Source organism: Tripterygium wilfordii, chromosome 5 (assembly GCF_013401445.1).
Source record: "Tripterygium wilfordii isolate XIE 37 chromosome 5, ASM1340144v1, whole genome shotgun sequence".
Classification (NCBI taxonomy): domain Eukaryota; kingdom Viridiplantae; phylum Streptophyta; class Magnoliopsida; order Celastrales; family Celastraceae; genus Tripterygium; species Tripterygium wilfordii.
In genome coordinates, this window is record NC_052236.1 from 514,240 (window position 1) to 540,008 (window position 25,769).

Genomic DNA, 25,769 nt, shown 5'->3' on the forward strand with positions numbered 1-25,769 from the left:
TCAAATAAACACTTGCCATCAATTCTGTACGTAAGAAATTGTCAGATACAAGTATATAAGAAAACAAGAGTCAGATGTATAATCCTTCCTGTTCTTCTTCTCCACCATGCAATGCTTATATGGTCTTCAGAAAAGAAGAAACTTCACTAATAATGCACAAATTCTCACCCCTACAATCATCATTTACTTCTAGCACCACAACAGAACCTGGAAACTTTTGCAGGCAGGGAGTAGTCTTCAGGAAAGGATGGGTCTGTTGCCATGTCCTCTAAGTGAGACCATATGTTTACCCCTCGTTCTTGTCGGCTTCCCAGGCCAGTGTTGTCAAGTACAAATGCTACCAGGAGTGCCATCACCATATTCAATGACAGTAATCCATTGATAGCAAAATCAAGCTAACAAATTCCAAAAAAGTAAAAGATTAGCTCTTCAAGTATCTTGAAATACTACGTGCTGTATGGAGTTGAAAAATAATAAATCTGCATATGTAAAATGTAAAATGATCGATTTCAGAATGTCATCACTTAACAGATATCTCTGTCTGAATACAGAAGTGCATGTGAAATGAATCCGTCATAGAATGCGAGTATGCTCGGGAATTAATTGTCATTCCACAAGTGTTGTCAAAAATTTTAGATAAACCAAGGAACAGTGACACTCCAACTATTGTTATGTTTCTAAAACTTGCAGCTTGAGTGTACCGCAATTCTCAGAGACCCAACGCTACAATGAGAGCCCACTTGAAGCAAAGAATAGCGGCTGCTAACGCCAGGGGTATGGAAGCAAGAACGGCACCAATTTTTCCTATTCAACACAATTAGAGAAATCAACAAATCTACCCAAAATAGACGCATGTGAACCAAATTACTTCCCCCACAGAGGTTTGAAATCTACTTGGCAATACAAAGATATATATCATGAACTTACAAACTAGACAAATAAGTTTGCATAATCATATGTTTTCCAGACCCGATTGAGGTATGAGAACATAGACATTGTATGATAACAATATTAACAAGTGCAAGTGCACACGTTTCTATGTGTGCATAAAGTATCTGGTTTGACAGAATCCTCGAGAAAACGGGATATTTTTGGACTCTCTTTTAGATCTTCTACCACCAAAGCCAGAAGTGGAACCAAGAATCTGAGTACAATACTACAATGACAACTAACATAAAATATGTTAATATCATATATAGTACATTCATATCCACTCGCCAGGCACATATTGTGCCTAGACTCTTTTGGAATGCACCCAGAGTGCTTGACCACGTAGTTGAACATAAATTCAGTCTTGTATTTTGTGTCACAAGTTTGTGGTATTTACCTACAAATGAAAAGAGAATCAGCATCGCTGCTCCAAGTTCCACAGCCCTTCGGTTTGCCACCTTTGTTATGTTGATTGTATGCACATTTTCGGTCAAGGTTGTTGACCCAGTTCCTGAACCCCAAATTCCAGCCAATAGACTGCAGAAGCCCTCCAATGCAATTCCTCTGCTGACAATTCCCGGAGTTGGCGGCTTTGAAGTTACTAATAAAGAGGCAGAGTGATATACCCCAACCTGAGCAAACCATAGCACTTGTATCACAGTCACTCTTATAACTCCATCTATATGAACATTCATTAATATGTGTAATCAAGGCTCTTAAACTACAGGAGAAACTTATGCCATCAGCCTTTTGCTGCAGTGTGTGAGTGGATTACTGAAGGGAGTCTGTTTTACTTTAGAATCATGTGACAGAAACACACTCTTGCTTATGATATGCATGTAGTGGAAATCAATAGTCTCAGTGATAATACAGGAAAATACTTTGGTTGATGAACCGCACATTGTGCCTAATGCTGGGATTTTTCATGGGAAGAACCAAATGCAAAGCGCACTTTCGCACTTTGTGGGTGAAAAAAAGCCCACGCCCTCCCTATCGATGGCAAGAAAAGCAAAACGGAAAAGAGAAAAAGTTCCTACCATACGCACTTCTTGTATTTACGGTGCATGCAGTTCTTTTTGGGTGAATATTATGAATGAGTTACTAACTGAATCCACTGATGCAACCAAAGAGACGATGATCATGATTATTGAAGTCCTGAAATGGAAGACAGGGACACCCCATTGCAAAGGGTAGGGAATTCTAACCCATGCAGCAGTTCTCCAAGCATTTGAAACATCTGTCCGGCAATGCTTCATGGTGTATGAATGATTTCTACACGAATCAATTAAGATGTTTGAACTGGGAATGTCTGGACTGCAATCCTTGTAATCATTAAGTGACAACCTCAAACAGATTCTGGATTTTTCAGACATTCTTTAACCATGTAACCAAATTATGGATAATAAACACACAATTACTCTGAAGACATGGATCTTAAATAGCGTTGACAAATAGATGAGGGAACCTATAACAAAACATCCAAGAGAAGAGGGGAATCTTCATTTAAAATGAAACTAGTATTTCACTTTGTTGAGATGAGAAGTATACCATCTATCCAATAAACTGATCCTTTTGCAACCTGCTTCTTGGTTTTCTCATCCCCTTCTTCATTTGCTTTGCTCTCGTCATCAATATCTAAAATAACAGCAACTCGGTCTTTATTAACCTCGTACTCCTCTCCTCTTTGTCCACTAGATAAGCATCTGCAAATGTGCCAAATGTTATAACAGAAACTCTTGAGAGGTACGAGCTAGTTCAAGTGATTAACAGAAAATCGTTCAAGAGCTGTCATGAAACGCACATCAAGTTCCATGGCATCCTCGACTACAAGATAAAAGTTGACACCGCACAACATTGAAACAACCTTTTTCTTTTGAGCTACCTGGAGTCTAGATGCAATCCTGAAGAACATAATAGAACAAATAATTTTCCCAGAACGGTTGAGCATAACAGCAAGCAGATTACAATACTAATCCAGGAGAATGCATTGTAATTTTTATTAGATGGGAGTTTATGAGAATCCACAATATGCCATGTCATACTACAAATTCTGCTACTCGTGATACGTAATATAGCACTCAGGTTGCACAGTTCATTGTATCCTGATTTTACATTAGTTAAATAGCAAACATGCATTGGTTTCTTCCCAATTAGGCTTTTCAAACAACTAACATCATGATAAACTGTTCAACCCCAACTTTTTATACATAGAGGAAAAGAAGCCACATAACATTGTAAATGGAAACAAGAAAAAAACTCTCACTTTTGACATTCACTCATCTAACAAAATAGTGATCAACTAAATGCAGGGATTTCTTTTTGAACAACAGCAGTATCATATATATGCTCAAAAGTTACAATCAACGGAAAGAGCTCATCCAAGAACTTGCCATTTGCTTTGTCTGTAAAGTGCATTACAATATCCACCCTTACCACTAAGGATGATGCAAGTGATTTGGTAAATATCAAAAAAAAAAAACTGAGAAGGAAAAGATCCCTACTGTCGGTGAAAAGAAAACTAAGAAGGCCATATCATCAATTAATCTAAACAGATCAAAATATAAAAACAATTTACAGAGACCCTTTTAGCAGAAAATTTCTGGAAAGCTGTCCCCCAAGTGCCCTAAGTTACTGAGATATACCCTCGTGATTTCACCTACAGGTGGAATACCACCAAAGCTTATGCACTATGTACTTACCAACAAATGTGCATATATTATAAAAATTATTGTCTTTAAACTATGTGCATATATTATAAAAATTATTGTCTTTAAACTATGTGCATATCATATAAATTATTGTCTTTCCAATCCTCAGGTTCCAAAGCAGGCATTAGATTCATACTTTACAATCTCTGCACATGTAAGTTTAAGACATCAATAATTTCATATCGGTCATAGCCTCAAGTTCAGATTCAATGGGTGAGCATAATTAAGGTCATATCTTCCCCAAGAAATCTGAACTCAAAAGAACATGAACCAGAAATGCTGATCTAAAAGGGACAGTGAAGTAGGACTGACTCATCACCAACAGGAGTCCTATTGTAGCTAGACTTATAATTAAATATAAAGAACATGTAGAATAAAGATATTTCAAGACTGGGAGCCGCTTATGGCTTTTAAAACAACTAGGATCCAAATCGGATATAGTTTGATAGAGATAAGGCCACTTAAGGTTTCCTTGCAGCAAGGAAATGAAGGGTTTCAAGAGTTGTTTGGAGGGATTACTCAACTGAAAATGAGATACAATATGTGAAGACTAGGGTGTGTATATTGGCATATGAATAAGAAACAGATTTGGAGTGGATAGTGTAGAAAAGTTGTTGAATGGTCGCAAACAATAGTAATCTGACAAAGAGGATGTGAAGTAGCAGAAATTAGCACTACGGTACACTACGAGACCTAACGAAGAGAGGAACAAGAATAGTAAACACCAATGGTTTCAGTTTTCTGATCACAATTAGGCACTCAAATTCTTACCCAAAATATAAGTTGTTAGCAAATAGATAAATATCCAAAACTTCCAGAGCTATTGTTGACTCTAAGAGCACAAGTGATTCCTAAAAAAACTCAGTTAATAAACAATAGACTTCTAAGCTAGCAAAAGTATGAAATTCGTAAACTCCTGAAAAACACTCAACACTACTAAGTACTAAAATGTCCACTACACAAGTTGGCAGGTTTGTGAAGAGGCCGAAAAGCTAACAAAAACAGATACACCTGTATAGGCCAAAAACCGTCCACATGCAAATCTCCTAAACGAGCCCCACGAGAGCCTCAACAGACACATTGGCCCACGAGAGCCATGGTCATCCCAATAGGCCCCCAAAAGCCCGGTCAACAAGTTGGCCCACGAGAACCATGGTCGAGCCCAATAGGCCCATAAGAGCCCGGTGGACACGTTGGCCCACGAGAGCCATGGTCGAGCCCAACAAGCCTATGAGAGTCTGGTCGACACGTTGGCCTACAAGAGCCATGGCCAAGCCCGATCGACACGTTGGCCCACAAGAGCCATGGTCAAGCCCAACAGCCCTATGGCCCAAACAACCTACACAATGAAGGCTCAAAAGCCCATCCTACAAGGCTTGCCAACTCATTGGTCATGTGCCCATCACGTGACCCGTGAGCCTATAAATACCTGAGGTCCCAGCTTCATTAAGGGAGAACCATCGGTATCTCTTGCGCTCCCTCTCTCTAGAAGCCTCTCACTTCTCTCACTACATACTCCCTCTTACCGTCAACTGACTTCACCATCGGAGCTTCCCCGGGTTGCGTCAAACCGATATCAAGCTTCACGGTCTACCTAGTGTGTGTTCTTTGCAGGGGCGTCGGAGGCCTCGGCCGACATTTCTTTAATTGCGGATCTTCGGGTCTAGAACACCCATCCACATGAAACAAGGAATTAGTTAAAAAGTTACTATCGATATCAATTATGTGGTCATCTAGTTGTAATTTTAGGAAAAAAGGTAGGCCATATGCCACAAGAATCACAGTATTGTACTGATAAAAATACAAGTATGTAAAAGTTACCAAATGGTTAACCATGATTACTCATCCACTCCAAGTTGGATGAGAACCAAAATTCTGGGAACAAAAAATTCTTAAACAGAATTACATGTTGGTGGAAAAACCCAAACATGACAACCTTTTCCACATCTAAACTATATGATCCCCAGCCAGGAATATGGAATAAAAAGGAATCTATTTGGAACCTCAACAAGAAAATGAACCGAAAGTTTGCTCTCAAAAAAGAAAGAGTATGAACCAACAATGAAGTGCGTGGTTTGCAGAAATACCAAGAGACAAAATGGCATTCAAAAGCTTCTCTTCCATACATAGGGATAATTTACCAACCCACCTGTCATGAATAATAGTATATGCATTTCTTGGACCATCAGACGTTGATATCTTCCCCAAAGCAATCCTGTGATGCATTATGCATGTCAATATTACCAAGGGTGAAGCTAAAGTCAAGATGAGTTATGCTAGAGGGTTCTCAAAAGAAAGCTGCAATTTATGACCATCCTAAGAGCATGCTTATCATTCACTACAAATACTCAAGACCAAATCAAAAGAGGAGTTTTCCCTTGACCCCACCAAATGGAAAATATACATTATAACGACCTAACCGAGTAGCTAAGCATAATTGGATTTCCAGATGTTTCCCAAATAACCAATGATTGGCGAGTGGAGACACTCGAGAGAACAAAAAGAATTTGTAAGAATGCACAAAGAACTCAAAAAAACAAAAAGAAACAAAGTACAAGTAACAAGACATAAATATAAAACAAACATAGAAATATGCATACTTGAACAAAATGATTTAACAACAATCAGCAACAAGAAACAACCAACCCCATAAGATACCTTGTAACATTTGAAAAAATATGCAATTTTCTCAATAAAATTAATTCCAAAACAAGATCTATCTATTGCGAAGGAGAAGAAATAAATCAACATACATGTGATCTAATTGTTCGACTTCAGTGGTGGTGTCAACTAATGATGATGCAAAAATATACTGCCGAACTCGGTTAAACAAAAAGTTTCCTTTTACGTTTCTTTGTGATAAAATTTAAATATAAGACTTTCTATGTAAGAGAGAAAAATTAGAAAAAAATAACAAACCCATCAACAAAGGATGAAAGGAAAGCCTTTCAGATTCATATTTTTAATTAAAATTTCATGATTCACCCACAGACATATCATGTACACTGCAAACAGATATTCTTTCAAGGAAATCCTCGTAATACTTATACTTCAGAAAGGACTACCTCTGGGAAAGAAAAAAAAAAGAAGAAGAAGAAGTAAACAAGAATGTAAAAAAATAGTATCATAATTATAATATTTGGAACATCAACATTCTCGGTATAGTCACATCAATATGATCACTGAATGTTAGAAATCCTTCATTCACTTGGCTTATATTGTTCGTAAAAGCTCATTGTAACGTTAAAGAAAAATTAGATGCTAAACGTATGAACACCTCGTAAGTTTAGTGTGAATTGAAGCAGTTAAGCTCTGTCCACTTTTTTTTTCAATTCTTCACATTATTACATCATACCATGCTGCCAACAACAAACCAAGTGCGCCTTGGTTTTGGAAAATGTTTCCTGTTTTGTTAACGGTTTTAAGATAGTGAAGGAAAAAAAAAAAAAACATTTCCTTCATAAGCACCAAACAATGGCCATTGGACCAGCTGCAGATTCTTCATTTATCATGAGAACTTTTTTACTACTTCTAGAAAATACATTTTCATTTGTTCCAAAAAGACTTGCATTCATTTTCACATTTTATTTTCTTCTGGAGAATGTCTTCTGATGAAATGATTTAGCATAAACAAGGGACGGAAGGGTTGTTTTTAAGCATCTTTTTTTTTTCATTTTCAGGAAAGTGAAAACAGATAACAAATTGTACTTTTTAAAACCAAATGAACTCCAACTGTAACTCTCCCAAACTTCCCTGAGCCTTTTCTTTTTCTTCTCACTAAGTAACTTAAATTGACATGTACAAGCATGTAATCAATTGAAACTACCGCAAAATGGCTACTGCCACATTATACTTCCATGACAACTACTCCCACCCAAAAAAGGTAGCATGACATCTTTGATTGGGGGGGGATAACATCATATAACAAACTAAAACAAAACAAATACCCACATCCAATAGCTATGAGCAATCCCAAATTATTCTTGTCTAGTTGAACTATCACAAATTATCAATTAATTCCAATGAGTAATAAAAAAAGATACTCTAAGAATTGTAACTTTTAACCTTTAACTACTGCCAAAATAAGACAAACAGTAAAATATCCCCCATATTAACATTTTAAGGATTTTTCCTTTTTCCTTAGCTGAACAAAGACAATCTTCACAATGAACAATCATATTCCAAAGATGCAAGTTCACTATAGAATGAAGGTGAAAGAAGAAGACATAGGTAGTCATACTTCACCTTTCCTCAGAGGCCGCTTGGAGTTGTTTGAGGGCTCAACAGTCTCAGACTTGGTGGATTCGGACATCTCAGGCTCCCCTAAGACACTCTGCAATAAAAGTACATTGAGAAGACAAAATTGGGTCTTGGTTTATGGTCAATGTCAGGAAACTATAAACTAACATGAATGTCCAAGCCTGCTAACATAATAATAACCCCCAAAAAAAAAACCCACTCTCAACTAGGATTGCAAAATGTTATAGATCTCGTACTGTTTAAGCTAATTGAAATACATTAACAGCACATATGCCACAAATCATTTAAATTCAGGGATACTGAATGACAAGTATATCCATAAGCATGTACTATTCCTTTATGGCCCGTTGAAATGCTACTGAAGGCCAGCACATTTAGTTCTGCCAACCAACTACCAACCAAGAATTCCAAGATTTCCCATAACCTTGACAGCCAAATCAAAAGATGTTGAACAGTCTCCTCTGCAGCTTTGCAGTGGCAACCGTCAACCATAGTTTCAAGTACAATGTAGAGATAGTGGTGTGGCGGTGGGGAGAATCGAGAAAATTTACATAGGAGAAAGTAGGAAGCGAAGAGGAAGACGTAAGAAGACATGGCTTGAAGTAGTAAGAACAGATATGAATTCAATAAGAATTTGAGAAAGTATGATTCTAGATGGAAATGAATGTCAAAAACGAATACACGTACTGGATATCCGTTGATTTTCTCATATCCTCATGTAGCCAACTCCAAACTTTTGGAATAAAGGCTCAAATGATAATGATGATGATGATGTTAAATCAAAGAGGTTAGGCGTTGAGTATGTTAGTGACTTCTAGGGAAGATTAAATCCAACAGATTTTTTTACGTGGCTCAGTTCTGTGAATGATGCTTTTTATTCATGATTCCATCCCTGAAAATATAAGGGTGCGCATGGTAGTATAATGTTGAAGAAACACTACATAGAAATGAACAACCAATGATTGATACATGGGAATGATGGGATGCAATGAAACAAAAGATGAAAGAGCAATATCTTGTTTCCTATGACCGGTTTTTGTTTCAAAAGAGAGCAAACATTTCCAGGTTAGACCTCAAAGCTGTTTGATTCCTCGAGCCAATAGTTCTAACTTCCTTGAAACATAATATATGCGTACAAGAATATAAACTTTCATATTGGTATTATCCTAATGGTGAGAGCAGCAGAGATCGTAGTTGCAATTTGGCCAAGAAAGATGTTGTCAGAGCGAAAAAATTCTACCAAGCATACCAAGGGAACCCATCTGTATGTAACTATGATTGTCTTAATGGAGAAGGTAGCAAGATAAAAGCTTTGGAGTCGCTTTCAAAAATTCCTAACAAATGGCAACATAATAAAGCCTGAACATGCTACAAAGGTTGAGTCTAAGGAGGACGATGAAAAGCAAATTCTGCCAACTAAGCTACCTGAGAAAGACTTGCCACCTAAAGTTCTTATAATAGAAGATTTTGACATAGAAAGTAAGAACAACAGTGAATTTCCTACCTCAGCATAAGGAATAGGGTTGGATCTGAGGAGAGAGTTTTTGCTCAGTCGAATACAGAAGCAGTTTAAAGCCCGCTCAACAACACGTCGTTGATTTTGTAGTTCCTACAGGATTCAACGATGCAACTAATGGATCCAAATTCTCATTATCAATTTTGATGTTTCCAATGAACCAAGAATTCAAGCATTTTCATCCCGAGCAAGTAGGGAAAGTGCAATGAAAATCTTGCACCTATGAAACTTTAAAGCTCGAAGAAGGGTTTTTCCAAACGGGGGAGAATATGCAGAATTGAAGTAGAAGCATTTCCAAAGCTAATTTGGATTTACTTGTATTTCAACAATATTGTAATCATAGACTCTAAGGTTATTGTCCTGTCTATTCATCCATCCATAAACACCCAAAACCCCTAAATCACTATCCACAACATTGTTCACAGCAATTTGAAGAGTAATTTTCTGATTGTAGAACAACTTCAAAAGTTGTCCTCCACCAATTGTAGCTCTGGATATATATCAATCAAGCCAAATAAGCATCACCACAAGTCCTACAGAGTTCTCAATACTTCAAACAAACCTACCTTCTCAAAATCTTCAGATTTGAAGGGTAGAACAAGCTTTTTAAGAGCTGCTTCTGCAGTTGCTTCAACATCTACTCCATCATCATCACTGCAATCTGTTCTTCCCTCATTACTGCTTGTCCGCTCTTCTTCACTGCTTGCATCATTCTCATCATCAACCTCTGACTCTGAAGCACATTCCTCCCCAGACTCTGCATTTTCATCATCTGATTCACCCTCATCTAAGCAATCCTCACCAAAATCCTGAACCAATGTTTTAGAACATAATTAAACAAATTTATTGCGTGTTGTAAGTGTAGAAAGTAAATCAATATGATCAAAGTTTCAAAATCTTACGTAAGGAGCAAGGACATTGCTCTCAAGCACCAGCAAAGGAACCTGTAGATCTCGAGCAAGTGCTCTAACTAATCAACTCCAAAATTATATCCATGTTTGGACTTAAATCTACCATCTATATTCATTGCTTTGGGTCATAGACAAACAGGGATTAAGATGGGCAAGTCAATGACTAACCAGGACAGTTCTGAAGCAATATCCGTCCACTTGAAGATGCCAAACGAGCACCATATGAAGTAGTAAACTTCTTATGTTTCAAATGGGATGCAGTGCACTATACCAAGAGACTTTTGGCGTGTTCACTGTAAAAATTAAATGACAAATTAAGTTTAGCGACAGAAAAACAGGGGGGAAACATATTTTTTGATAACTAATACAGTGAAGTAATCATGACTGGTAATTACTTAATAATTAATATAGTAGGGGAACGATTCCCAAGAAACATCTATTTTCTCCCAAGGAACACTCTGCGCAGGAACTCATTTTTGAACTTTTCAGGTCGAGTAAGAAAAGGAGATTCTTTCTTTTTCCTCTCAATGAAGAGCTTTTCATTATTCAGCCATTCCTTCTGATCCTGTTCCCCAAGTTGAGCATGGGGGTTGCAATTCCTTGAACTCTCCCCCCCATCTGTCTCCCACCAAGTCTTTCCCTTGTCAAAGCTGGCCCCTTCTTTCACAGGTGCATGCTTATCCTCACTTGCATTCCTTCCATCCCCTTCCGAGCTATAGAAACGTAGTTGGCCATTTTTCAACCCCTTACCGAATCTCCCTTGCAAGATGGCGTAATTACTTCTTGAAGAAACAGTTTGAGAAGAAAAGGCAGTCAATATATGTCTGCTGATCAAACCACTCCGAGAAGAGAAATTTCTTTCAGCTATAATTGTATGTCTCAAAGATCGAGAGCAATCATGGTCCTCAATGTTTGGCCGAATCAAATATTTGGACGGTTGAAACGCCAAACTCCATCTTTGATCCTTACCCCTTATTCTCCTTGCACACATTGCAGCTTCCTATTCCAATCGCCACTGCATCGATAAGTCGGTATATTTTAGTTTTAAGAATCGGTTTCATAAAATTCAGACTCCATGAACGAAAAAGATACTTTCAGCAACAGATTTATGTTTCTTGCACATACATCAAGATTGCTCTCCAAGAATTTACACACAGGACTCGCTTACTTCCATCAAAGTAGAAATCCCTAGAAAAATGTGAGGCTACATTAAACTAGGTGGATGATTACGCTCATCATTATTTATTTACTTTTTTTTTTTGTGTGTTGCCGTGAGTCTTTAAAAAAAAATAAAAATGAATGATTATGCTCATCTTTTTTTTATTAACCGGGAACGACATTATATAAGCTTGCCATATGGACTTAAACTCGGGTCGTTAGAACTGAGCACCTGAGGACCAAGTAAATTGGGCTAAATATCAACGCGTGACAAAAAATGTATTGCTTCCAGTGAGAATTAAACATAAGATCTTCCGAATCGATACGTTTAGCCTAGAGAGATGCACCAAAACATGGACTTAATATTTGCAACATTAAGTATTATTATTTGTTGTTTCTGACAGTGGCTTCAGTATTATTTTTTTTTTATATATCTCTATCATAAAAATTCAATTTACATTTATATACTTGCACATGCACAATGTTGCTCTTTATATAACCACTCAACGCTTGCAACATTAATAAATGAATATCATAACTCAAGTTAAATTTAATCTAGTTTTAAAAAAATATTCATCATTTATATATACCCACCTCATTAAAAAAAGAAAAAAAATCACGAGCAATTTAGTACACCAATAAAATCTTATTAAAGATTCAACATTTGAAACTGAATTTTGATTTTACATATAAATAAATAAAAAACAAAATTTGTAAATCCAATCACCATCCACCGATCCTAATTTTATATCATTTTTCCCAATAAATATGATTGTCTATTTAGAAGAAAAAAAAAAAAAAAACTAGTTCATATATACTTCTTATATATCCCTATTTTTTTTTTTTAGAAAAAAAAAGTCTGATATAGAATAATAAATATCAGCAGCACCAACTGCTGCTACATAAAAATGATAGCTAAATTGAACTCAAATTGCGGAGCACTAATTTGTCTCCGAGAGAGAATTTAGATCCCAGGCGCATGGCACACTCCCTACTAGTCTGCATCCTCTTCTTCAAGTAAGCAGCCCGGGAACCAACAAAACGATGAGGGATAGGATCAATGATAATTTTTTCTAGCATAACAGCATTCTCAATCAAAAATGTGGCAAATTCCATTTCCAAAGTCCGACCCACAAACCCAACAAGTTCGACTTCTTTGAGGCATCGGAGTGAAGACTTGCGGAGTGTTCGCTCCCTCCTACTTTTAACACGGTCGAACATGTTAGTGAACTGCACAGAAAGGACAAACAAAGTTATAAGGAATGTTTATTTCAAGCAGGAAAAACTCACTCAACAAAGGAGAGGTAAAATGATATGTGCTGCAAAGTTGAGTTCCTAAACACCAAAGGTCTCTAAAGCTTAAGTTATGAAAGTACCTCTAGCGTCAAGAATCACATTAGCTACAGAATTACAAAAAAATAGGATCAACAAATCATTTAATTTCTTTAGTTGAGAGATCGAATAACTCTCATGCACAAGTGAAAGTGTCGACTTTGCTAGGGCCCAAATCCACTTGAGGAATTGTCATCTTTTCGATGTGGGGGACAACAAGCAATTCTAACAAAAAACAGGGCAAAGGGAGGACGAGATGTTCCCAACCTTCCCCCTTTGAAGAAGAGCTGGGTCCAAGATTTGAACCTTGTGAACCCTAACTGAACAAATTCCGGTTTGTCTATTATTTTATGAAAAATCCCACCATACCCACACCACCAATCAATAAGATCTAATCTAACATGAAGGACAAAACACATACACATAACTCCAGTGTTGCCAATTTGGAAAACTGCAAAGAATACTTACCTGTACCGCAAGTCTATTCAAGGAAGGAAATGCCTTCATCAAGGAAGTAAAAGCACGTAGAGTTTCAGAATTATATGCAAAAACTCTCAATGTCAAATTTTTCAGGTTCGTCAAAACGGGAATCGCCAGCGGTCCCATATATTCCTCATCCTAAATAACCAACATCGAAAAGCATAAGACAACATAAATAAAATATAAAAGTTGTTCCAATCAAAACAATTTACTATGGCTTTCAGGATGCAAACCTCAAGTACTGGCACATTTAATGTAAGTGTTTGTAGCTGAAACACATATTTTGAAAGCTGAGGAAGGTAGGCCCCAAAATCTAGATAACGCCCTCCAAGGAATACTTGGACTAGATTGGGGACATTTGCATATGAGATGTCAATTATCCAACCCCGATACTTGAAAGACAAGAGATTTGTTGCGGACAGACATATTCTTTTCAAATGCTGGCAGTCAAATACCTTAACTTTCTTCAAGCAATGTGATTGACCACCAGTAACATTTAGATGGACAAGATCTTGAGATGATGAACGTCGGATGGTCAGTTTTTCAAGGCAGGTGCAAGCAGATATGAAGTATTCAATAACAGCTCCACTTACATTCACATTCTTTAGCTTGAGAACTCTTAGCAAAAGCAGAGTCCTCTGGAGCGCACTGCTGTTACATAACGGAGGGAAATTGTAAACATTACCTGGATAGGTGCGGCCAGCATAAACACATAAGTCTATTGCAAGCCGCTTCACACCCTTTTGGATCACAAAATCAACCCATCTATCAATATCACATTTGTACTTTGAATCCAAGTCAAAATGAACTTGAAAGTCGTCTATGGTGGATCCTTGAAATGCCTCCATGGCACGATTTACACAATCAACATATCTCTGTTTTTCCTCCTCAGAAGCCATTCTTGATTCTCCATAAATAGAGAGGATCTGTAAATTGCCAAAATTCAAAGAAGGACAAAAAGTCCATAGTTTGAGCCATCGACGGGCAACAACGCTTGTCCTTGCTGCTTCTTTCGTTGTTAGGAGAGACAGAATGGACACCAGGACTTCATCTGGTAGTTTACTTATCTTATCCTCTTCCAGATTAATCTTTCTCTTTTACCCCACAAAAAACAAAAGAAAACAAAAATTAAAAAAGAACATCAAATATTCAGTAAACCGAAATGAAAAACAAAGATACAATTTTAAGGCAAGATGAATCCAACAAAAATTAAAAAAATAAAAATAAATAACAGTTTAAAGCACTTCCTTTACAGGGATAGTTAGACATCGCTTCATTATTTCTTTCCTGTATAACTGGGCAGATTAGCTGCAGAGAACAATGACCAAAATACAAAAGTGAGAAATATCTGCCAATTTAATTATGGTGCAAACGAACAGATGAACAACAAACTGCAGAAAATTGAGTGATGCCAATAAAAGCTTTGAACTTTGTACAGAAAACAAAGTACGGCAGTAACCCAATACCAATACAGATCTGAGTCTGGATTCACAATAACAACTGCACGATGTAAAAATCAGAAATATCTACGCCAAGTTATTATTATCGCAAACAAATATAAGGGAATCTATATTGCAAAACTACACAGAATTGCGAGATTCTTAAACAAACTATGAACTTTAGACAGAAAACACATTAGCTCCCCAACGATATGAGTCTAAATTCTCAAATAACAACTGTATGATTCGAACCAAAAACTAAAACTTTGACAAAAAATTGAAACATACCGCAAAACTCTGTCTCTCAAAACTCAGAAAAGAGTTTCAGAACCAGAACCGGAACCGGAACTCGGGCGTCGGCTGAGGAAAGATTTAGGGGACCTATAAATAGCTAGTAACCAATGCTCAAATTACATATTTGCCTATTAAAATTGTTTAAAATAAAAAGAGATTAGAAAATTTCTCCTCACATCTTCACGTGTGGGCTCCACTTATTATTTCAGGTTCCAACACAAAATGTTTGTGGTATATTATTTCACTTTTTAAACACTCCATTAAAAGTGATCCGCATTTAAGGCCGCAAGTTAAGTCTGCCTAAGAGAATTCTTGATATATTTAACCATGGGTTCCCTACATGACTCACGGTAAGCCATCAGGGTTTTGCACTAGAGGGAACCCTGAACCTAATACTTCCTGAGGGGATAGGGGGGTTGGAATTATTTCAGTAATTTCATCAGATCTACACCATTCAATATAACAATGCATTGATTTGACAACACTACACCTAATACATTCAATGGTATAGATTTGGTGAAATTGCTGGAATGATTCCAGTAAATCCTTGAGGAAAACACAGGGATCACTGAGGAAGTATTCAGCTGTCCAGAGCCAATAGCATGATAACATTTCACGCGCGGATGAGCCCAAATTGCAAGTGGTAGTCTGGTAGAGAGCAGGGGCAGATTTGTTATATGTTGAGGGTGGGCATTGATTTTTTTAAAAAAAAAAAAAAAATTAGTACTTAGTTATATATTTATTTTAGTATTTATCATCTAAATGATGTAATCATTGGGAAGATATATTTACTTCTTGTAAGAATCAAGATAAAAAAATATGGACCTTGAAATCAGGCGCCGAGAATCTACAGGATCAGGGGTCAATACTCATGTTGAGACAGAGACATTCGCCAAATTTGAGTTGATGGATGGTGCTCCGGACGGGTATGTTAAAATATTGATTTTCCTGCAAGTTTCATGTATGCATCAGCAACCAAACACGTTGGTTATCATTTTCTACCTCCATATGCACATATACGCCGTAGTATGCATCAGGGTGGCATGATCTGTTTAATTCATTTAAATGGTCGAAGTTACTGCCACATGTACTAATATGCCATTGCAGGCACCCGGTTTTGTCCTTATCTGTTCATTTTATTTGGATGGCTTGGTTCTTAACAAATGCACAAGGTGCCAATGCAAGCATTAACTTTAGATGGCCTGAGTGACTTGGCAGATTTCATTTCATTTGAATTGAGGTGCATTACACTTTTTGCTGTCAATGCCGAATGTTGTAATGTCTTACTTGTGCTTGCCTTTCCAAAAAAAAAAAACAAGAAGAAGAAGAAGAGTCTTACTAGTGCTTGCTTGCTGTTTCAGGTTAATCAATACCAATCAGGCTGTTTCTGAGTCCTTACGAATTGACGCCAACACATCGCAACATTAACAATAAGTTCAGTGTAAAGTATTATTTAAACCTGGTTCTGGTTGATGAGGGCCATCGGTATTTTAAGGAGCAGGAGATTACAATATAAGGCTGCAAGAAACTTCCTGATTTGAGGCATTGTACATGATGCCAGATTGCCGGTACTACAAGACATTTGGACGATAGAAGATTTAACTGCTTGTCTGCCTTGTGACGCCTTGTGAAGCTTTGAAGTTTGTTGGAATTTCGGGAGCGAAGATCCCCATCTCTCTCATATAAAGGGCCGCAATTGCATTGTATACTTGCTTGGTCACATCTTTGTTCAGAAATTGTTCCAATTTGTGTTGTGTACATGAGACAGATGAGGGGCCCCTTTTTTTATTTTTATTTTTTTACTGTTTCCATGTGTTCTTCAATTCTCTGCCTGCCATATGTTGTTTGAATTTTCTGGAACAATTGAACGGGGGATCTGAGTCTTTTGTGGAACGATCTAACGTGGAGCCAATAATGTAGAATACTCCTAAAATCTATCTAGAGTCACACGTGATGTCATTCTTCTTCCTCATTTTTTTTTTCTCTCCTCTCTTCTTCTTCCTTTCATGTGGACCACCAGAAATTGATGGTTCGGTCATCGTTTGCAATGAACAAACTATCGAAATAACGTTCTAAGTCAGCTCGATCAAAAAGCTCAGTCATCACTGGCCATTGACTATCACTTTATTCGTCAAAAAAGCTTCTTGAAATCATGGTCACCATTTGAAAAAGAGCTAAATCCGGCCAATAATGTCAACTCCGATGACCATCAACACCATCAATCAACTCCACAGATCAAGGCTCATCACATTTGAGGTTTTTTTGCTTTTTCGAAAAAAAAAATTTTCCTTCTGAAATTGGATCTGAATCTGCGGATAATATATCTGTTTCAGATATGTTCTTATATGTTATCTGTTTTGGAACTTCAAACAGATAACATTTTTTTAAAGAAAGATAACATTTCAATAAGACATATAATATTCCCTACAGCTATAATCATGAAAAAGGAGCTTTCGTAAGTGAATAAGGAATTTCCGTAAATTTTATGATTATTTTTTAAATTTAAATAATTAAACTGAGGTTATTTTAGTCATTTAAAAAAATTAGGATAAGAGTTTGTTCGTTTTGAAATATTAGTTTAAAGTACATAGACTTTATGGAATAAAACTTTTAAGAATGTTCCTATTAAAACAAAGCTCTCCCATAAAGAATTTATATTGAATTTTTCCAAAAAAAAAAAATGAAGCTCCAAGCCCACTATATCACTACAGTGGCCCCCATCCTCCATTTTACCGTTTCATAATTTCGTCCCCACCAAACACTTGGTGTAAAAGTGTGTTTGGTGGAGTGGTTTCGTTGACAGAATCACTGTACGGTTTCGCTACGCCGAACACAAAAAAACCTCCTTCCACATTTTTTTACTTAATATACTTAACATTTATGTACTTAATAGTTTTTCTAATTATTGTACTTAATATTTTTTTAAATTAATTTTACATAATAATTTTGGAACATTTTTTGATATTATTTTATGATTTTGACTACGGCTCATTTGAAAAAACATTATATATAATAACATAAATTCGTATTTTTTGTAACATTTTATAGTATTATTTCATGATTTTAACTTTCATAATTTTAACCATCATATATGATACTTCACCACCAGATTTACAGAACGACTCATTTGAAATAACAATATGTGTAACATTTTGCATTTTTTTTGTGTGACCATTTTCTAGTTCTAGTTCATGATTTTAACCGTCAATTTTTCCCAGAATAGCCATATTTTTAGTCATATTCCAAATATACTTAAATTCGATTAACTTTTCACAAATTTGGTTTTTTTTTAAAGAAAATGTAACTTTTTAAGTAAATAATACTTTTTTTTTTTTTTTACTTTTAACTGTTTTTGTTTGAATTTCAATGGATCATTTATGAATGGAGGTACGGGAAATCGAACACCGTGCGACTGTATTAACTGAAACATCCGTTTTCTATCACTCCTACTAAGACTCGCAATTTCCAATTAATGCAAGTGAAGTTCCTTCACAATATCCAGCACCCACATTTGATTGCAATGATGGGCTTCAACTTTAAACCGGATAGAATTTTGTCACCCCTATATCCAACGTCTTTTTTGGTCCCAATCTTGTGGCCAAAGGTTGGTTGTTTTGGGCTCAATGGACGAAATGATGAACTTGATGCTCAATCCGACATACGGGCTTGGGCCCAGGGGCTCAATAGTGTGTGTGTAATTGGACCTAGGACTAGATCTAGCAAACAAGTCTAAAAGAAACTTTAAGCGGAAGACAAAAGTGAAGAATTGCTTGGAAGAGTTGTTCTTGACTATTGATACTATATTGTTTCAAATAAACACTTTTTTTCTTCTGTATAATCCTTCCTGTTCTTCTTCTTCTTCTGTTTTTCGACCATGCAGTGCTATATGGTCTTCAGAAAAGACGAAACTTCACTAATAATGCACAAATCCTGACCTCTACAATCATCATCTAGCACGACAAAAGAACCTGGAAACTTTTGCAGGCAGGGAATAGTCTTCATGCAAAGATGGGTCTGTTGCCATGTCCTCTGCGTGAGACCATATGTAAACCCCTCGTTCTTGCCGGCTTCCCGGGACGGTGTTGTCAAGTACAAATGCCACCAGGAGTGCCACCACCATATTCAATGACAGTAATCCATTGATAGCGAAATCAAGCTGACAAATTCAAATAAAGTAAAAAGATTAGCTCTTCAAATATCATGAAATACTACGAGCTTTACGGAGTTGGCAAAAAAAAACCTCCAAATGTAAAATGATTAATTAATGTCATCACTTGAACATATGTCTATATTTCAATACAGAAGTGCGTGCGAAATGAATCCATCATAGAACGAATAAAACACATCATCATGGAGTATGCTTGGGAATTAATTGTCATTCTACAGGTTTTGTCAAAAATTTTAAGATTATAGGAAGCAAGTAATAATTTTCATATATAGATAGAAGCAGATTGTCAAACGGACGTACTTGTTTACTGCCGGTGTGAACTGGTCCGCTTGATGCTGCTGCATATGAAACAAAATAACTAGGCAGTATCAAGCTGGTTTCAGGATCGTACTGTTGAATATATGCAGGAATAGATAAACCAAGGAACAGTGATACTCCAACTATTGTTATGTTCCTAAAACTTGCAGCTTGAGTGTACTGCAAATTTGAGAGACCCAATGCTACAATGAGAGCCCAGATGAAGCAAAGAATAGCGGCAGCTAACGCCAGGGGTATCGAAGCAAGAATGGCACCAATTTTTCCTATTCAACACAATTAGAGAAATCAACAAATTTACCCAAAATAGACGCATTTGAACCAAATTACTTCCCTCACAGAGGTTTGAAATCTACTTGGCAATACAAAGATATATATCATGAACTTACAAACTAGACAAATAAGTTTGCATAATCATATGTTTTCAAGACCCGATTGAGGTATGAGAACATAGATATTGTATGATAACAATATTGACAAGTGCAAGTGCACAAGTGTCTATGTGTGCATAAAGTATCTGGTTTGACAGAATCCTCGAGAAAACGGGATATTTTTGGACTCTCTTTTAGATCTTCTACCACCAAAGCCAGAAGTGGAACCAAGAATCTGAGTACGATACTACAATGACAACTAACATAAAATATGTAAATATCATATATAGTACATTCATATCCATTCGCCAGGCACATATTGCGCCTAGACTCTTTTGGAATGCACCCAGAGTGCATGACCACATAGTTGAACATAAATTCGGTCTTGTATTTTGTGTCACAAGTTTGTGGTATTTACCTACAAATGAAAAGAGAATCAGCATCGCTGCTCCAAGTTCCACAGCCCTTCGGTTTGCCACCTTTGTTATGTTGATTGTGTGCACATTTTCGGTCAAGGTTGTTGACCCAGTTCCTGAACCCCAAATTCCAGCCAATAGACTGCAGAAGCCCTCCAATGCAATTCCTCTGCTGACAATTCCTGGAGTTGGCGGCTTTGAAGTTACTAATAAAGAGGCAGAGTGATATACCCCAACCTGAGCAAACCATAGCACTTATATCACAGTCACTCTTATAACTCCATCTATATGAACATTCATTAATATGTGTAATCAAGGCTCTTAAACTACAGGAGTAACTTATGCCATCAGCCTTTTGCTGCAGTGTGGGAGTGGATTACTGAAGGGAGTCTGTTTTACTTTAGAATCATGTGACAGAAACACACTCTTGCTTATGATATGCATGTAGTGGAAATCAATAGTTTCAATGATAATACAGGAAAATGCTTTGGTTGATGAACCGCACTTTGTGCCTAATGCTGGGATTTTCATGGGAAGAACCAAATGCAAAGCGCACTTTCGCACTTTGTGGGTGAAAAAATGCCCACGCACTCCCTATCGATGACAAGAAAAACAAAACGGAAAAGAGAGAAAGTTCCTACCATATGCACTTCTTGTATTTACAGTGCATGCAGTTTTTTTTGGGTGAATATTATGAATGAGTTACTAACCGAATCCACTGATGCAACCAAAGAGACGATGATCATGATTATTGAAGTCCTGAAATGGAAGACTGGGACACCCCATTGCAAAGGGTAGGGAATTCTAACCCATGCGGCAGTTCTCCAAGCATTAGAAACATCTGTTCGGCAATGCTTCATGGTGTATGAATGATTTCTACACGAATCAATTAAGATGTTTGAACTGGGAATGTCTGGACTGCAATCCTTGTAATCATAAGCTCCACCAGCTGTCAAAAAGAATGCATATATCCATGTGATCATGACGCTAAGGGGAACCTGAAATGATATAAAAAAAACTCGGTGAGATTCATTGGTCTCATTGCTACCGAAGGTGGGCAGTCTTACAAGACATTAATAAACACAAATGGATTTCCAAAAAACACTTCTTGTTTTTCTTTGGCCTCGTTTTCCTTAATTTTTCTAATTATTATTTTTTATCTTATTTCCATTTTATTTACCTACCCAGATGATAGTTTAGTGGCCACAACGATAAAATTAAAAAGTTACTGATGCTAATGGCATATTTGACTCTTAAATCATCCATGAAGAAAGAAAATAATAAACAAACAAACAAAGAATCTCAATATTCTGAAAATTAGAAACTCGCCGCATAAACTCGAAACAAGCGATGTCCGAAGATTGACACTCCTCGAAGGTACTGAAAAAAAAAACAATGCACAGTAATCAGTGATTTAAATGCTTCCCCAAAGCACTGATGAACATGGAAAAAAGGATAAAGTAGTACAGCTAAACAATGAGAAACTTGTTGCACACGGTGGATATGTCCAACAGATAAAAGGCATTCTTGGTACAGATGATCTTATTAGTTTCAGATTGGCAATTGAAAAAAATTCCTTACAAGAGTGAAGATAAGAACCAAGAGTATTTCAGGAATGCTGATTTCTACACAATTGCCAGCCTGTGGAAAACCATAGCTGAAAAAAGCTAAACCAATGGCAGCAACAGTTGGGGCAACAACAACTGGGTTAATCAATCTGCATACAAAAGCAAAAAACAAAAGACAAAATCAACTCCAGGCTACAATACTTGACAAGATTCAACAGAAGGTGAGGATAATTAATGCTTTAGCTTTCTGGCAATAAATTTATTCGGATTCAGTATAAATTTTTAAGTAGTGGCATATACCAAAGTGAATAAGATGAGTAATTGAGTATGCAAATTTGACTGTTGGAAAACTAAAAGGAAATCCAAGAAAGAAATAAAACCTAAAAATCTAAGGATATAGGAACTTGTTCATGCATGAAGCATTCTGCTAAATAATTTTGCTGCTAAACAATCAAAAAAGGAATCAGAAAAATAAATATTGTAGAAAAGTCTCATATACAAGTATACAACAGATATTCGAATCTCCTCTGTGAGATGATTGTGTCTTGCTGTTCTCTTTATCTCCCAAAAGCAATCTACACTTACCTAAGAATAAGGGACATTAGACCAGTGAATCCCAAGATACATTGGAATATTGAACCAACGATAATAGCCCCTTGCAGCTCCCGCATTATGTGTCTGAATTTCTGAAGATCAATTAAGGGCATGAGCATCGAACTAAGTTAATATTAGATTGATGGAATTGGAATGTAGATAGATATAGAAAAAGGACTAAAATCTGAGTCCAAAAATCCGGAGTGTTCTCAACATGCAAATGAATTCATCTTTCATGTTCTCATAAATCTCATTCAATGAAGAACGGAAAAAGCATAAATGATAAATCTCATTCATTATAAGCTATGGCAGATCTTTGAATTTCGAAAATGTCGAATCTACAACTTACATGTCCTGAGAGATTTCGATAATCCTTGGCATTAATTATAACTAGAGCTGGTGCCAAATATACAAATGAACTTCCTTGAACTAATGGAAGTCGTGTACCAAAGTAGGAATGGAGTATTGTTGTAATACCAGAAACCAGAAGCATTGTGGAAATTACTGTTGCTGTATCCTTCTGTTAGCATTCAGATAAACACAGAACAGTTAATAAAGCACAGTGAGATTCCTTCTTCAAATTGTAATATACATGAAAGACTTCCATTAGAACTAATGCTTACATCTGTTCCATCCATTGCTGGTACGATGATCAAGGGGATAAAAATAAGTGAACCAGCTAGAGATAAATAGTGTTGCATGCCGTAATACATTAGTGGTACTGCATTGAAACGACCAGAAAAGTGTCAACTCTGACTTGAAGAAAGTTAAGCTAAACTCCAAAAGAAATCCGAATTGATTACGCAAGGAGTAAGACCTGTAAGCTTAATATTATTGTCGCAGGAGAACAGCTATCAGTATTCTAACAAGTCTGTTTTTATTTTTCATATAACTTTGTGCAATTATAAGGACGGACAATAGGAGATGCAAATGAATTAGATGAAAGTAAATATTAAAAAATCTTCCAATTCAGCGAAAAAAGGAACGCAAAGGAGTGTTGAGTGAAAGGAAGTCCAGCAAGGCAATTTCAATCGGAGGAAGTTTTGGGCATTTAAAAAACCTCCCCTCCAGTTCTGTCTTAATTTGCCTCCCTGATGTTAAATTTCCTTATTTACATTACACTTATTAGCTTCTATATAAGCAAATTGACTGCGGCTTAGAGTTTCCACACTTTATCCATACGATTCACTAAAAAAAAAACAACAGTTCTGATTCCACACATGAATAACCAACCATCATCAACTAATAAAATCAAATATTCAAATTTGAAGAGGAAGAAAGAATTTACTAACCAAAACCAGGGTTCTCTCTCAACCCACATCTCAATTCAGTTGGTCTAGTCCATCCTCCATTTGCAGGCTCTTCACCACCTGGATACATATCAATCCCCACCTCTCTTCCACCATTTTCATTCTCTTTTTTTGGCTCCGGAGCCGGAGCAACCGGAGGGATTTCATTTCTATCTCCAATATCGTTGGAAAGCCCATTCACATTGCCATTTTTATTTCCGTTCAACTCAAATCTTTTCTCCTCGCCTATAGCCCCTAAAACAGGCTCATCTCTAACTTTCCTCTGATTCTCACCGCTAACGGATCCTAAACCATTCCCTGACCCGGAGTCCGGTTCGATTTCGGTCCCTCTGCTTGGCCGAGTACGGCCCAGAATTGGGTCGATCTCGATTTTCGGGGAAGACCCACCACCTCTCTCTATATCAAAGCCAGAGCTATTGAACTTTTCACTGTTGCTCAAGCCACTTTCACTGGAGAAAGTGGAGACAAAACCAGTCCTCTTGGCCCAGGACTTCAGCTCCTTCGGATTGTGGTCCGGTCTTGGCACGAATGGCTCGATCTTGGGGCCTATTCCAAGCCTCTCATTCCTTTCTCTTCGTGTCTCAAGCTTATCCAGGGAATCTGAGCTCGACCCAGTTTCCATTGAAGAGTATTCTCAAATGGGTAGTGCCGATTTTTCGAAGAAGTTAACCAGAATGAGAGAGGTAGAGAGTAGAAGCGAAGCAAAGCAAAGCAAAGTAAAGAGAGGTGCCAATGAGTAGGGAAGAGTGTCTGTTGCTTCGTGTCAACGGTGGCTGGCCGTGAGAGCTCAATGTGAACTACGAGGCCATCATCAGGTGTTCGTTTTCAATATGAAATCCCAATAATGGCCCGTTGCCGTTGAAAAACAGAATAAAGGACAAGCCAATCCAGTTCCATTGTCATGATGTGAGAGATTTCTTTGATTTCAAGCTCCTTCTCATACTTTTGGCTGGAAGAGCCGATTAAATGGGCCTCAAGATAATTGATTAAGGAGAAGAAAACTTTCTTAAGGATTGGATCAACTTGTCTGATTCATTTGGGACTTAGCTTTATCAGGAGTAAAGTTTTAGTAATGTTATTATGGAGGGTTTAAGATTCAGAGTTTCTTACACATGGCAAAATATGAGGGATAATACAAATTTTAATCACTAAAAGAGCTGTCAATTTCCAATTTAGTAATTGAATGTTTATATGTTCCAATTTGAAAACTTAAAATTGAAAATTATTCCAATATATACACATGCATATTTTTTAATGTTTGGACAGATTTTTTATATTGACTTTTTTACATCATTAGAGGTTTATTTGCTCGAATAATCAAAAAATATTCTCAAGTGTGTATATTCAAACAATTTTTAACTTTGGATTATAAGTTGAAATGTTTAAACATTCGGTGATCAAGTTGAATCTAATCAACTCTTTCAATAACCAAAAGCTACATTATCTCCAAAATATGAATACATTTCAGAGAGGAAATCCTTTTTCTATGATAATTTGGTAGTTGTTTAGGTTTACAAATTGTTTCATACAATACCAATATCCTGGTTAGCAGGAATATATATTACATATTAATTTATTGAAAAACATCACAAAGGAAATCAGAATTATGTTATTTGTACATGGTTGTAAAATCTACCCCCAATTAACAAAGGAAAAATCAGATGCCATAGAATAGGAGTCTTTTTTGGCATGGCAGTAAGGGAGACAGCCTTTTTTACAGGATCTTATCTTCATCAAACTTGCAAAAGATGTTTGGTCCCCTGCCTGCTTTAGTGCTTAATCAGCTTAACAATCTTAGAAACATTGAATTCATCAGCCTAATTATTGCTGCTCCATTAACTCACCTATCGTAAACTAGAAGGATAATCAAGTGATAAAACACACCAACTTTACTTGCTCTCTGTAAAAAAACGAATCCTCTTCTTTTTTCAGAGAAACCTTTTCTTTTCCTCCTCTCACGTGCTGCCGTCTTACCTGTTAAGGCCTACCACTCAGACAC

General features: G+C 36.8%; 4 protein-coding genes across 9 annotated transcripts; all 4 read right to left on the minus strand.

Annotated features, from left to right (window-relative positions):
• LOC119998131 (nucleobase-ascorbate transporter 11) lies at positions 1 to 24,730 on the minus strand. 2 transcript variants are annotated; one of them, XM_038845358.1, is made up of 10 exons: positions 23,753 to 24,730; positions 23,084 to 23,181; positions 22,810 to 22,980; positions 22,452 to 22,552; positions 21,880 to 22,015; positions 21,628 to 21,678; positions 21,009 to 21,296; positions 20,301 to 20,535; positions 19,497 to 19,777; positions 1 to 395 (listed from the first exon to the last, which is right to left on the minus strand). In XM_038845358.1, the coding sequence occupies exons 1-10, from the start codon at positions 24,390 to 24,392 to the stop codon at positions 180 to 182; spliced, it is 2,217 nt and encodes a 738-aa protein (XP_038701286.1). In that variant the 5' UTR covers positions 24,393 to 24,730; the 3' UTR covers positions 1 to 179. The 2 variants fall into 2 exon arrangements, with proteins under 2 accessions (XP_038701286.1, XP_038701287.1); XM_038845359.1 differs by lacking the exon at positions 1 to 395 and adding an exon at positions 18,785 to 19,184 and having other exon boundaries at positions 23,753 to 24,727.
• LOC119998135 lies at positions 1,431 to 10,860 on the minus strand. Of its 3 annotated transcripts, none has more exons than XM_038845364.1 (7): positions 10,728 to 10,860; positions 10,494 to 10,618; positions 9,981 to 10,223; positions 7,884 to 7,971; positions 5,788 to 5,853; positions 2,479 to 2,633; positions 1,431 to 1,562 (listed from the first exon to the last, which is right to left on the minus strand). In XM_038845364.1, the coding sequence occupies exons 2-6, from the start codon at positions 10,545 to 10,547 to the stop codon at positions 2,566 to 2,568; spliced, it is 519 nt and encodes a 172-aa protein (XP_038701292.1). In that variant the 5' UTR covers positions 10,548 to 10,618; positions 10,728 to 10,860; the 3' UTR covers positions 1,431 to 1,562; positions 2,479 to 2,565. The 3 variants fall into 3 exon arrangements, with proteins under 3 accessions (XP_038701292.1, XP_038701293.1, XP_038701294.1); XM_038845365.1 differs by having other exon boundaries at positions 10,721 to 10,855; XM_038845366.1 differs by lacking the exon at positions 5,788 to 5,853.
• Positions 10,649 to 11,473, minus strand: LOC119998134. The gene is made up of 2 exons (XM_038845363.1): positions 11,451 to 11,473; positions 10,649 to 11,340 (listed from the first exon to the last, which is right to left on the minus strand). The coding sequence occupies exon 2, from the start codon at positions 11,314 to 11,316 to the stop codon at positions 10,762 to 10,764; it is 555 nt and encodes a 184-aa protein (XP_038701291.1). The 5' UTR covers positions 11,317 to 11,340; positions 11,451 to 11,473; the 3' UTR covers positions 10,649 to 10,761.
• Positions 12,318 to 15,110, minus strand: LOC119998133 (putative F-box/FBD/LRR-repeat protein At1g78760). 3 transcript variants are annotated; one of them, XM_038845361.1, is made up of 5 exons: positions 15,023 to 15,110; positions 14,549 to 14,603; positions 13,529 to 14,389; positions 13,284 to 13,433; positions 12,318 to 12,713 (listed from the first exon to the last, which is right to left on the minus strand). In XM_038845361.1, the coding sequence occupies exons 2-5, from the start codon at positions 14,570 to 14,572 to the stop codon at positions 12,399 to 12,401; spliced, it is 1,350 nt and encodes a 449-aa protein (XP_038701289.1). In that variant the 5' UTR covers positions 14,573 to 14,603; positions 15,023 to 15,110; the 3' UTR covers positions 12,318 to 12,398. The 3 variants fall into 3 exon arrangements, with proteins under 3 accessions (XP_038701289.1, XP_038701288.1, XP_038701290.1); XM_038845360.1 differs by having other exon boundaries at positions 13,529 to 14,392; positions 14,543 to 14,603; positions 15,023 to 15,093; XM_038845362.1 differs by lacking the exon at positions 14,549 to 14,603 and having other exon boundaries at positions 15,023 to 15,104.
• Positions 24,731 to 25,769: the final 1,039 nt, after the last annotated feature.